The 14620-nt window shown below is 34.2% G+C and overlaps 1 protein-coding gene across 4 annotated transcripts in view; it reads left to right on the forward strand.

Moving 5' to 3' along the window:
- The first annotated feature begins 13946 nt into the window (after positions 1-13946).
- l(1)G0289 (plexin domain containing lethal (1) G0289) overlaps positions 13947-14620 on the forward strand; it is a 69428-nt gene continuing 68754 nt past the window's right edge. The window contains exon 1 of one of the 4 annotated variants that reach the window (XM_073972062.1): positions 13947-14459. In XM_073972062.1, coding sequence (XP_073828163.1) covers positions 14363-14459 — 97 coding nt within the window. In that variant the 5' untranslated portion in view covers positions 13947-14362. The remainder of the gene's footprint in view (positions 14460-14620) is intronic. The other 3 variants (XM_073972064.1, XM_073972061.1, XM_073972063.1) reach the window with 3 other exon arrangements.

The raw sequence follows: 14620 nt of genomic DNA on the forward strand, positions 1-14620 counted from the left end.
CATTGTTCAAACGTCAAATGAAATCCAATCGATTTCAGATGAGTTTTCATTTGACGTATACACAAAGGAATTGACAGATGAAATCGAGTGGATTTTGTAAATGTAAACATAAAGTCTGTCTGGTTACTTTCCCAGCAAGAATTGTCCAGCAAGAACTTTCTCAGAGAGTAAGGGGTTTTTATTCTCTTTTGCTAGAAAATTATAAAAAGTAAACAGACACCTTCCCAGCAAAAACCAGCAAGCAATCAGCTGGCTTGCCAAAACTGAACAATTTGTCCGCCAATAAAGGAAGCAAACACGTTGTATTTTATTGAAAATAAAAAAGAAAATTAAACAACAAAGTAATTTTCCACTTTACAAATTTGTTCTCCATAAAACAATACAATTAGACTATGTTATTTCCACAATAAAATTGTTTTTAATGTTCACAAACATAAATCAACAAAAAAAATAAAAACAGATGATTGACAGTTTTCAGGAAGATGAAGCATTGCAAGTGCTTGCTAGAAGAAATTTGTCCAGCAAGAATTTGCAGACTCTCAGTGAACGAACTGTCAAAATGTCTCTCTCGAATCGCTCTCTTTTCTGGTTTTTTGTGTTAACAGACGACTTCCAGCAACAATTGGTACAAGTTGTTACAAATTTTAGGGTAACCAGACAGACCTATAGTATTAAACTCCCCACTACAGAAATTTTATGATTTTACTCTACTACGGACGTCGATCTAGAGACGCATTATTTCATATCAAAATTTCAGTGAAATTAATGTAGTGTGGCCCGGGACTAAATTCGAGCAACTTCACTTGCAAACAAAACCAAATCTTTCTCACTGCTATGCGTTCGTCGATTCTCAACGAAAAAACACATAACTAATTTGGTGGTATTGCATACTACAGCAATAAACAACATTTCGACGGTGCCCGGTCTCACAAATAAAGTAAATTAAAGTTGTTTTAATAATTTATTAATAGAATAGAGCGCTCCCTAAATGAAAAATGTACATATGAGTTGCCACATCATTTTGATAGATACAAATTTTCATAGTGATCACACTATTGGTCTGTTCCTTTGCTTTTGAAAATGGTAAAACCGACAAAAGTAGTAAAAGTTGTAAACTGCTCCCATATGAATTGTATGATTTCATAAGTAAAGGACGCTTTTCGAGTAAAAAGTGGTAAAACTTGAAGATTCTTGTACGTAAAGGAACAGAGCTTATGTGTACAGCATTAACAGGTAGCAAATTTGACATCTCATATGACATTCATAGATAGTGTAAACACCCCTTAATTATGGCAGACAAAATAAAAAATTTAAAAATGTAGGGTTTTTTTTAGGAAAACTGCAAAACATGAATAAAAAGTAAACGGTTCAATGAAAGTAAACGGATTCTTTCATTAAGGCCTGGGTACATAAACTGCCTCGCCTGCTTGTCTGCTTCATTTCTTCATTATTCTTTTATTTCTATTATGTCAGAAATGAAGCAGGAAAGCAAGGCAATCAGGCAAGGCAGCTTATGTACCCAGGCCTTTAAGGCCTACGTACATAAGCTGCCTAGCCTGGTTACCTTGCTTGCTTCTGATAAAAGAATAAAAAACCCAGTTCGAAATTTGCTCGGCCTCCTTTATTATTTTATTTCTATTATGTCAAAAATTAAGCAGGAAAGCAAGGCAACCAGGCAAAGCAGGTTATGTATCCAGGACTTTAAGCATAAGCTGCCTTGTCTGATTGCCTTGCTTTCCTGCTTCATTTCTGACATAATAAAAATAAAAGAATAATGAAGGCCGAGCAAATTTCGAACTGGGGTTGCCCTTTTCTTTTTTTATTCTTTTATTTTTATCAGAAGCAAGCAAGGTAAGCAGGCAAGGCAGCTTATGTACTCACCCCTGTATGGCCCCGGCACATTCGGTACGTTGTGCGTCGCGTTACAACAACCACATGAAAACTTCAAGAACAAACTTGGCATCACTTACATTTTTTTCATGTGGTTGTTGTTTTTAACGCGTGACGCAACGCACAACGTACCGTATGTGCCGGGGCCATTACAATTAAATTTTTTGCTCATTGTTTTAAATTCACAAAAGTCAAATACCTGCCTGAAAGTCTGTATACACAAATGTTACAAATGTTGTTTTGACATGTCTCTCTCAATAATTTTGAAAAAAGAAACATATAAAAATGTACAGAAAATACCAAAATTTTCAGAATTAATGGAAAATATGAATGAAAAGTGTGCAATAAAATGTAAAATATACATTCGCAGGAAAGGTTAGTGTTTTTCCTGCTAATTTAATATATGTTACACGTGTAATGTGATAAAATTCTCATGAAAACGACTAAACAAAAAGTATGGAAAAATAAATTATGTTTTTCTTAATTGCGAATGGTGTCGTGGAAATGGGTTAATTCGTGTACGTATTTCGGGAGGCGAACAACGTACTTCAAACGCTCGTGTGAACATGACATAAGTGATGCCAAGTTTGTTCTTGAAGTTGTCATGTGGTTGTTGTAACGCGACGCTCAATGGACCTTATGTGCGGCCTTACCTGTTAAATGTTCCTTGGGCATAATGCAATTCATAAGGGGTTTACACAGGGTTTAAAAACCAGCATCTAAAAACATTAGCTTTACTTCAACTGCTACACAATATTGACTCACACGGCTAAATAAGCAACCGAACACATATTTATTTTGGTACATTTTTGCTTATTGCGTTTTTTACGCCTAATCTTTTTTCGTTAGGATAATCGGCTGACCAGTTAAGCTGAAAACAGATACAACGTTTGATTAAAGTTTTGCGTTGGGCGTCGAGAAAAAAACAACAACAACAGGGCGACGACGATACCAAAGTCCAGCGTTTATCTGTTTGCCGGCATATATTTCAAATGAATTTGAATTTTTCGGCATCATGCCCAACAGTGTAAAAACGGCCAAAACGACACAAAACTTTACCCAAACGTTGTATCTGTTTACAGCTTGAGTGTTGCCAACGCAGTAATAAAAAAGGTATCATTTAATGTCAAAATACCTCCATCATATGGTAGAACCTAAAGAATACTAATTATTATTTCTTAAAAATAAAAAAATATATATTGAACGGATTCACCAAAAATTTCAGAACGATTTTAATTTTTTTCATTCGAGTATTCCTAAAACTTCAAAACAATATACACAAACTGCGTATGTGTGTGCGGTGTTTGAATAATATGTCAAAAAATTTTAAAAACAATCGAATTCAATGATTTTAAAAATTATTTTTGGAACATTTGTATGGAAATAATTCGTCAGGTTATCATTGAAACAAACATTTTATCATATCCACAACTTGATTATGCGGAGAAACATTGGTCCTTCATTTATTTTTCGCGATTTTTACAAAATGCTCAAAATTGGTGTTGTAAACAAACCCACTTGCCGCGGCCTTAGATGTGAAGCCCAAAACTGAGCGTTGATGTGTGCAACACAATGAGAAATCGAACAAGAGAAATTATCGGACGTCAATGCCAAACGAAACATTTTACCCAAACGTTGGATGTCATTGCACAATTACCCAGTCAGTGGCATCGTAAAATTTTGAATATGGTATGTCAAAATGTTCTTTATGTTGTTGGGAAAATTACAACAAAAATAATTTTATAAAGGGATTTGACATTTCATATCCGAACAGCTGGTGTGAAATTGTGCCATGGTTGGATGTATTTACAGATTTAAGCTGAAAACACATCCAACCTTTGAGTAAAGTTTTGTGTCATTTCTGGTAGAAGAACAGAGAAAAATTGAAACTTGGCAGCGCTTTGAACTTTATGTTTGGTTTACATTCGGCGTCGTTTCGTGATTTCGAAGGCGTTTCGTGATTTCGCGCGGAATCAAGCAAAATTTATCATGATTTTGCATACAAAAATGAAATCATCTCATTTCGTGATTTCAGCGAAATTATCATCGAAATCACAGTACACATGATATACAACCCTGTTTTTGCCTAAAAAAGTACCAAAAGTTGCAACACTTTTCACGTGTCAGAATAAACAAGGTAGATGGTCAATTGCTGCAACAAAAAATTTTAGTATCAAAAAAATATTAAATTATTTTGTCACATTGCTATTTTTCATTGTGTTCCCTTGCTTTTTTAATGGTAATGTTAGAAAAAGTGCGAATTGTCAAAAATTGCTTCCCAATACAAATTTCTTAAAAATTACGGGAACGGAAAAATGGCGGAAATTGCAAAAACTCCAGCAGAAATATCAAAATTAACGTATCAGTTATCGTATTTAGATGCCAATGAACATGCTGCAAGTGTCTACTAGGCCAAAATTGTATGGAAAAAAACAGGAGAAGAGGGTGTTATTCGGCGCTATTTTTGTTTAAAGAGAAGTGCAAGTCTTGCTAGATTTCGGAGTACGGGAAGGCATTTTGAGCACTAAACGGGAAAACTGCTGCAACTAGTAATATATTGCAAGATCTGAACACAAACTTTATCTATCAAAATTTATTATTATAATGTCTCAACGATATACAAAATTAATACGATATATTGATAATTTTACGATAATTTTCGAAATAAAGTTGTAAAGTTCTATATTGTCGTATATTTTGTATGACTAATTCAATTACAACAACTTGTTTTGAACATTCATGTTCGATCAGCTGCGCATATGCATCCACCTTGATTATTGTGATATGTTTGAAATCAACAAAAAATAAGTGTAAACACCGGGGTGTATTTCAGGATTTCGTGAAATCCAGTGGATTTTAGAGCGCAAGTATAAACTTGGCATTATTCACCCAAACATTTTACAGTTAGGCTAGGTTTACATTTACGAAATCCACTCGATTTCAACTGTCAATTCCATTGCTCAAACGTCAAATGAAATCTCATCTGAAATCCATTGGATTTCATTTGACGTTTAACCAATGGAATTGACAGTTGAAATCGAGTGGATTTCGTAAATGTAAACCAAGCATTAACATGTTTTATAAAACATACATCATTAAGTTGTCAATTCCATAGAATATAGGTGTGTACGATAACTTTCCCAGCAATAATTACTCAGTCAGTTCCAGCAACCTCTCTCAGTGAATTTTACTCTCTCAAGCAAGAAAAATTGCAGAAAGTTATCGAACAGCATTTTGCAAAAACTTGCAAGAAAGTCAGCTGTTTCCGAAAATGTATGAAATTTGTTTTTGTTTCTTTCGATATTTTAAACCAAACGGAACAAAAACATAAATTTTATAATTGCAGTTTACTTATTTAATGCTTTAATCCTTATTTAACGCTTTAGAATCTAAAAAAATGTACAATTGTGAAATTTTCTTGGTCAAAAATTTTAACATTTCGAGTTGTTTACATTTAACAGGTGATTAAAAGTCAGCTGATCAGACTTGCAAATTTTTGCGGGTCAAGTTTTCCCAGCAAAAATTTGCAAGTTCTCAGTCACAAAACTCTCCAAAAATCTCTCCAAACGCGCTCTCTTTTGCTGGATAATTTTGTTATCGAACAGCATTCAGCAAAAATTTGTACGAATTTGTACAAATTATTGGGTTATCGTACACACCTTATATGTCAAATAACTAACGTAAACTCACAAAAAAAACCTGTTTTAAGTGCATGTGTAAAATGAGTTTTGGATGTGTTTTCAGCTTACGACGTCGTTTCTGATAGAAGAATAAAGCTGAAAGCACATACAACGTATGAGTAAAGTTTTGCGTTGGGCGTTGACAAAATAATAACAACAACAACAGGGCGACGCCGACATCAAAGTCCGGCGTTGATGTGTTTGCCGGCATATATTTGAAATGAATTTGAATTTTTCGGCATCATGCCCAACAGTGTAAAAACGGCCAAAACGACACAAAACTTTAACTAAACGTTGTATGTGTTTTCAGCTTTACTCAAACGTTGTATGTGTTTTCAGCTTAAAAGAGCAAGGGCAACATAGATCGAATGTTTCTTTATTCTTCTATCAGAAATGACGTTCACGCGTAAAAAACAACAACCACATGAAAAAAGTTTGTCGAACAGACCTATGATCTGTCAAATAAATGACGTAAAATCCCAAAACACCAGTTTCAAGTGCAAAATGCGTTTAAGTTTCGCACTGCAACAACCACATCAAAACTTCGAGAACACACTTATGCTTGGTTTACATTCGGCGTCGTTTCGTGAATTCGAAGGCGTTTCGTGATTTCGCGCGGAATCAAGCAAAAATCAATGATTTCGCATACAAAAATGAAATCATCTCATTTCGTGATTTCAGCGAAATCAACATCAAAATCACAGTACACATGATATACAACCCTGTTTTTGCCTAAAAAAGTACCAAAAGTTGCAACAATTTTCACGTATCACAATAAACAAGGTAGATGGTCAATTGCTGCAACAAAAAATTGTAGTATCAACATTTGTAAACAATGTGAAAAAATATTAAATTACTTTGTTACCAATGCTATTTTTCATTGTGTTCCCGTAATTTTTAATGGTAATGTTAGAAAAAAGAGCGAATTGTCAAAAATTGCTTCCCAATACAAATTTCTTAAAAAATAAGGGAACGGAAAAAACTCCAACAGAAATGTCAAAATCAATGTATCAGCTATCGTATTTAGATACCAATGAATGAGAAGAGGGTGTTATTCGGCGCTATTTTTGTTTAAAGAGAAGTGCAAGTCTTGCTAGATTTCGGAGTACGGGAAAGTATTTTTAGCACTAAACGGGAAAATTACCGCAAGTATCAATATTTTGCAGGATCTGAACGCAGCTTTTATCTATCAAAATTTACACAATTAATACGATATATAGATAATTTTACGATACTTTTGGAAATAAAGTTGTAAAGTTCTATATTGTCGTATATTTCTGATGACTAATTCAATTTACAACAACTTGTTTTGAAAATTCATGTTCGATCAACATATGCATCTACCTTGATTAGTGTGATATGTTTGAAATCCACAAAAAAATAAGTGTAAACAACGGGGTGTATTTCAGGATTTCGTGAAATCCAGTGGATTTCGGAGCATAAGTATAAACCAGCTATTAAATTCTGGGTGCATAAGCTGCCTCGCCTGCTTGTCTTGCTTGTTTCTGATAAAAGAATAAAAAAAGAAAAGGACAACATCGTTCGAAATTTACCCCCTGTTTTTGTAACTATTTTTTGTTCGTTCGTCTATATTCGTAATAATTTGAGCATCCATAGCTCATCCCCTAGATGACATACAGATCTAATTCTTCGTAGACACGTTCTTTATATACCCAGCAAAAAAGTTTGGAAGTAGTGCAATGCAGAGTTATGATTTCAATACATCCTTCAATGCAGTCCACACGGAGTTCTGAACAAATGTTTTCAATATTTTAGGTTTGCCTGTTTCCAAAAGTTTAAAACATCAGTCTGGCTAGATACGGCACTCGCTAAATATGTATTAATTTCTGTATCAATTGGAGACTTTTCAATTTTTCGTCTTTTTGCCAAATTTTGATCCCAAAACTCTGAAAATTCGTGTAAATGTGTCATTGTAATTTCCTCCTCATCATTAGAACACTCTATGTTCTCACCTCGTATATCAAGTAACATTGCTTTTACATTAGCTATTACGTCATTTCTGTTATCTTCTAATAAGAAATTCATCTCCTTAAACGGCGGAAATAAAAACGTCCCTATAAGATGTGCCATTGCTGGTACAAAGCGTTTAAGCAATGTAAACAATGATTGCTTTCAAATCTTTCATTTTTGCTTTCAAATCTTTCATGAATTGGTATCAATTGAGCAAACTATCAAAAGTTTTTCAGACCAAAGGGTAAAAATATGCATAGTAGGGTATTTTTCCGAGCTTAATTTTTCGGAACACTCTTTGAAAATTTTGAGAAAAACCAAAAGAGGTTCTAACAATGAAAACATTAAGTCAGATATACGATTCAACTCATTCTTTTCTAGCAAAATACTCTTAATCTCATTCTGGACTTGGTATATGCTGTCAAGCTTAATATATGTCGAATTCCAACATGTTCTTATATCTTGTTTTAATGTTTTCGACAATTTGTTGTTTAGCTCCGATTGTTTAAAATATTTTATAAGCTTTTTTGAGTAGTCAATCAGTTTTCCCAATTCGGGAAGAGGGTGTTTTACAATAACATCATCCATAAACAAGTTCAAATTGTGACAAGCGCAAGATATACGTTTAAATCTAATACTATGTTTACATTTACGAAATCCACTCGATTTCACCTGTCAATTCCTTTTTGTATACGTCAAATGAAAACTCATCTGAAATCATTTGGATTTCATTTGACGTTTGAGCAATGGAATTGACAGTTGAAATCAAGTGGATTTCGTAAATGTAAACATGGTATAAAATAACGTTGGAACCATTGTCGGTTACAAATACAGAATTCCTCAACTTGTCGTCAATATCAAATTTAGCAAGATAAACAACTGATATCAGAGACAATATATTGCGTTAACCCGCTGAGTTGTTTTTGTATTTGCTTCTCTCTCATGAACAAAACAAATGGCAAACAAACATCATATTTTTGGCTTTTTTCACTCATACTCTGGCCTCTTCATAAAAAAACGGCAAAAATGACAAGACTACAAAAACAAACCAAAAAAATTTTGGGAAAACTACAGTTGGTGAATTTTTTGGTCGGTTTTATATTCTTGTTTGATTTTCTTGTTTAGTATGGTCTCTTGCACGACTTCTTAAGGGAGCCCAAAAATTTAGCACGATCGTGACACATAGTGCAGGTCGTGTTTATTCGTGTCGTGCAAAATCGTGTCGAACAAAAAAACACGATCACGCACGGCCAAAAATTTATTCCGGCACGACACGCACAAACACGGCGATTTTCGGGAAGGCACGAACACGCACTACTCACTGCACGACACGCGCCCTCCACTAATTTGGATGATGAAGCAATATCAATTTCGATGTCATGAAAAGCAAATTTAATGGAGAGTTTTTATAATTTGTGTTAATGTAATAAAGTTAATATTCTTGTTTTACACGAATTAGCAATGTAATTTATTTATTTTGGGATATTTGCAATGGCTTGCATCTTATAACATCTTTAGACTGCATTTAAATTCAATCCAAAACACTACATCAAAGGCTGTGATTTAGATCGATGCACTCCATCATCCTAGATGTGTGCAGTAGAAGTAAAATGGAGTGCATCCTAGCTGCGCGCTCTCTTGTAAAATTCATAGGTGAATTCATAGGAAAAGATGTACTCCAGCGGCAATTGTTCTAGTGATTTAACTGCATCCGCGGATGCAAACTTTTTGCTGGGTAGTTAAGAATTACTCATTCAAAAATCAGCGTTCCACATTTGCGCTAAGGCGAATAAATCGATCTAAAAAGTTTGACAATTCGTGTAAGAACATCAAATTTTTTTAAAAAAACAGGGGGTTACTCGGCCTTCTTTATTCTTTTATTTTTATTATGTCAGAAATGAAGCAGGAAAGCAAGGCAACAAGGTGAGGCAGCTTATGTACCCAGGCCTTAACGTTCTGTCAAAGTTAAATTTGTTCGGCCCATACCTATATACGGACGTATACCCAGGGCGTGTGGGGTTGAAAAAGTAGAACATGTATTCTTATGAGAACTACCGAAATACGTCGAGCGTATACTTTTTGTGAGTTGAAAGAGTTTAACTTTGACAGAACGTTATTGTTTGTATGTGTGTGTGTGTTTTGTATTTTAAAAACAAAAGCCCAACAAAACATGAAACACAATTCATTGCAAAGGAAAATTATTTGTTTTACGAATGAAAACATTTAAGTAAGTTTCGGTCGCGGATTTTGTGTTTTAAATGTGATTTGGGACGCAACGTATTTGGGTAATACGGACGCTCAGAGGGCGTTTTTTTGGTAGGTTGGTGAAATATTTGTGTACGTCCCGTCGTTATTTAGGTTTAGCAGTTAAACTTACAAAAAGTATACGCTCGACGTATTTCGGTAGTTCTCATAAGAATACATGTGTTCTACTTTTTTCACCACACACGCCCTGGGTATACGGACGTATATAGGTATGGGCCTGAATAAAGTTGTATGTATGGCCCATACCATGGCAGAACTACCAGGTAGTGGTATCACACCAGCTGATCGAATATGAAAAGTCAAATCCCTTTATAAAAAAAATTATTTTTGTTGTAATTTCCCTAACAACATAAAGAAATTTTTGACATAATGTATTCAAAATTTTACGATGCCACTACCTGGGTAATTGTGCCATGGCCCATACCATGGTACAAATACACAGGTAGCCGCATCGGCAATTGTTGGCAACATAAGATGTCAAAATTTGACATCAATTCAAAGCAATTGACACATTATGTTACCATCAGCTGGCATGATAATGCTACCTGTATTATTGTACCATGGCCCATACCTACATCATGGTACAATAATACAGGTAGCATTATCATGCCAGCTGATGGTAACATAATGTGTCAAGTGCATTGAATTGATGTCAAATTTTGACACCTTATGTTACCAACAATTGCCGATGCGGCTACCTGTGTATTTGTACCATGACCTACATATATACCATGGTACAAATATACAGGTAGCCGCATCGGCAATTGCTGGTAACATAAGATGTCATAATTTGACATCAATTCAATGCAATTGACACATTATGTTACCATCAGCTGGTTTGATAATGCTACCTATACGGACGTATACCCAGGGCGTGTGTGGTGAAAAAGTAGTAGTTTTTACACAGACAGTCGGGTTAACAAATTTTTGACATTTTTGTGAAAAAAGTGAGATAATAATTCAAATGTGCTGAAAACAAAAGAATATGTACAAAAACAAAATATGTGAACGGAAAACAAAAAGAAATCGATGATTTTCATTCATAATTTTACAACTGTTTTTGCAGTTGTCTTGACGCCTACGTCACACAGGCAAGTTTTGGGTTTTTGACAATCAATACATGAACTCAACTGTCCTGTCAGGTGTAAACGCAGGGTTAAGGCCGCTGCACATACGGCGCGTTGAGTGGTGAGTTACAACCATGGTAGAATAAAGTAGAGGTAGCCCAGGTATGAAAATCGCTGAAAAATACAACTTTGCTGCCATGGCTTCAAACGTCAAATGGCATGGTACAATAATAACGGTAGATGTATCTGCCTATGTAGTCCGTTTTACAAAAAATATGGAATTTATAACTTCACTGTTTATATGTTAAAAGTACCAAATAGAGTAAAAAATAAATATTTCTTTGCTACGCTCCAGAATATTGTTGCTAGTTCCAACAATAGCAAAATTTGCATCCAAACTTATGACAGTGAAAAAATGTCATTCTCTTATTTTCTACTTGACAAGTTTGGCTAATCTAAGATCGTGATTGCTGGCATCCGACTTGCAGATACATTTCAGCTAGAATTTTTACAAAAATTGTTATTTTTACATTCCCGTACTTTTGGAACAAATTTCAATTAATATTAATATTTCACAAATGGCTCGTTCGCAAGTATTAATATTAAAAAAATTAAAAATTTATTTTTGCCACGCGAATAAAAATCGTTTAAAATGGTTTTTAATTTTAAGATATAGCGTTGTATCAGAAGTTTTTTGTTGGAACTCACCGATGCATCTACCTTTATAATTGCATAACGTCGACAACAGCAAAATATGTCTACCATGCTTTTGACAGAATAGGCCATAACAAGAAAAAAAAACTGTAAATAGCTGTTAGCTGTGGCATACCTTTTAAATTATTGTACCATGGTTACTAGGCGTTTACACCAGACAGTTTGTCTTCAAATACAACTCTGATTTACAAACACATGCATACATTTGTCGTTTGCCTCTCAGCTGTCCATCAGTTTTTCACAGACAGCCGGGTTGACAAATTTTTGACATTTTTGTGAAAAAGAAGTGAGATGTAATTCAAATGTGCTGAAAACAAAAGAATATGTACAAAACAAAACATGTGAACGGAAAACAAAAAGAAATCAGTGATTTTCATTCATAATTTTACAACTGTTTCGCAGTTGTCTGGACGCCTACGTCACACAGGCAAGTTGTGGGATTTTGTCCGATTTGCAGATACGGCGACATTTCAGCTAGAAATTTTACAATATTTTTAATTATTCCGTTCCCGTACTTTTAGAAAAAATTTCAATATATATCAATACTTGACAAATCGTTCATTCGCAAGTATTACCATGATGTAAGCAATGAGGTAGATTTAAATGAAATAAATATATAGAACCCTTGTTTTTCTTGAATTCCTAGAACTTCAAAATAAAAGCAACAAGTGGGTTTGTTTACAATGCATTTTTTGAGCATTTTATAAAAAACGCAAAAAATGAATGAACAGTTAAGTTTTCTCCACATAATCGAGTTGTGAATATAATAAACTGATTGTTTCAATGCAAATCTCACCAATTTCTTCCATACAAATGGTCTAATACCCTAGACAGACGGCAAAGTTAATTTGCATTAAAAATCTCCTAATTTGAATTAATTTTTCACCCTGACAGACGATAGTATCTGCATTTATGAAACAGCTGTTTGTGTTGTTTGTTTGTGCCCAGCAGACCATTTCATAAAGCTTTACAAAAGTTCTCCAAAATATGCGAAACAAAAACGCTTTCTACCTTTGATCTTTTCACCACGATGAAGCAAAAATAAATTTAATTTATTCGCGATATTTTTGAGTCCTTTTAATATTATACAAATATTGCAAAACTTTAAAAAACATTTGAGGAAAATATAATTTTCGATAGAATTGGTATGGTGGGTAATGAAATTTTTTGTGAAAATAAAAATTTGAAAAAGATATTTGTTAGAAGGCCTGAAAAACGATTATCTGCTATTCTACTCGCGAAAGACCACTACTTATTTTGAAGAAACGCGAAAATTGCTGATTCGCTTTCCCTTTTTATTTTCTTAAACATGGAAATTTGACAAAAGACAATTGATTTTCAACAGCATTGCCATATTGAAATTGCTAAATTCAGTTTAAATTTCCTTTGATTTTGTGCATTAAGAATGTGGATAATGCACGAATTAATTTGAATTAAGGCAGTTAATGCAAATTAACGCTGCCGTCTGTCTAGGGTATTAAAAGAATTTTAAAAATCATTGAATTCGATTGTTTTTAAAATTGTTTGGCATATTATTCAAACAGCACACACACATACACAGATTGTGTATATTGTTTTGACGTTTTAGGAACAGTCGAAAGAAAGAAATTTAAATTGACACAAATCTTTAGCTAACCTTTCTTATTAAACCATGAGTATTACTACATATTAAAAAATCAACAATTTAATTTAAGCTCTGTTCCAGAACTAAAAAGTTTTTACTATTTTTACCACTTTTACACATTTTGCGTTCCCGTACACAAAATTTATATGAAAATCGTTTACGACTTTTACAACTTTTACGACTTTTACCACTTTATAAAGTACGGGAACAGGCCATTAACCACGCGAATAAAATTTGTTGTCCCTGTTTTCAATTTTAAGATATAGTGTTAAAGCAGTCTTTTGTTGGAACAATTCACCGATGCATCTACCTTTATAATTGCATAATGCCAACAACAGTAAAAAATGTCTACCCTGCTTTTGACAGAATAGGCCATAACAAGAAAAAGAAATTGTAATCAGTTGTTAGCTGTGGCCTACCTTATAAATTATTGTACCATGGTTGTGTGTAACTCATGCGCTCTTTTACTACTTTTACCATTAAAGGACCCCGCACATACAATCCGTTGTGCGTCGCTTTGCGCGTTAAAAACAACAACCACATTAAAATGTGTATTGGCCCCGGCACATACGGTCCGTTGTGAGTCGCGTCGCGCGTTGGAAACAACAACCACATGCAAAATGTGTAAGTGATGCCAAGTTTGTTCACGATTACAACACCCATCCGCAACCGCTGCACATACGGCGCGTTGAGCGAAGAACAAAAAACTTGGCATCACATACACATTTTTCATGTGGTTGTTGTTTTCAACGCGCAACGCGTCCCACAACGGACCGTATGTATTTGGCCCATTAGAAAAGTACGGGAACGCACATAAATTGTTGTCAACAGAGGGCGTCATTTCAAAAGTTGTCGTATAAAAAATAGCGTGTGGGAAAATCGAAAGTCGAGCATGAATGTCGATTTTTTTCTTTTCTCTATGACCAAAAGCCGTCTACGAATTTTCGAGAGTTCATACCAACAAGTCGATTAATCGAAAGTCCACTTGCGTATCCCTAGCCGTCAATTTCTCAGTTCAGTTTGGTCGGTGTCGGCGTTAAATAATTTATAAATTTATACGGAACAAACAAGAAAAAGAATAATAAAAAACGAAGAGAAGAAATTATTAAATATTTTTTAATTAACTCGTTCGTTTTAATTGTTCGTAAACGATGGCGAAATTCGGTGGTGCTGGTTTTGTGGGAATTTTTACACTTTTTCTAGTTATTTACAGCACAAATTTATGTGCAAGCAATCCGATTGATGAAAGTAAGTGCGTTGTGTTTAATGAAATGAATAAAAAACAGAGATAAAAAAGAAAAACAAGGAAAAATAATATACAAACAAAAAGTGACCGAATTCTAAAATATACAAAAAAGTGCAAGACAAATTTTGAGTAAAAAAAAAATAAATAAGTGGAAGTTTCCATT

Source organism: Musca autumnalis, unplaced genomic scaffold (genome assembly GCF_047663935.1).
Source record: "Musca autumnalis isolate F117 unplaced genomic scaffold, ASM4766393v1 scaffold_3, whole genome shotgun sequence".
Lineage (NCBI taxonomy): Eukaryota > Metazoa > Arthropoda > Insecta > Diptera > Muscidae > Musca > Musca autumnalis.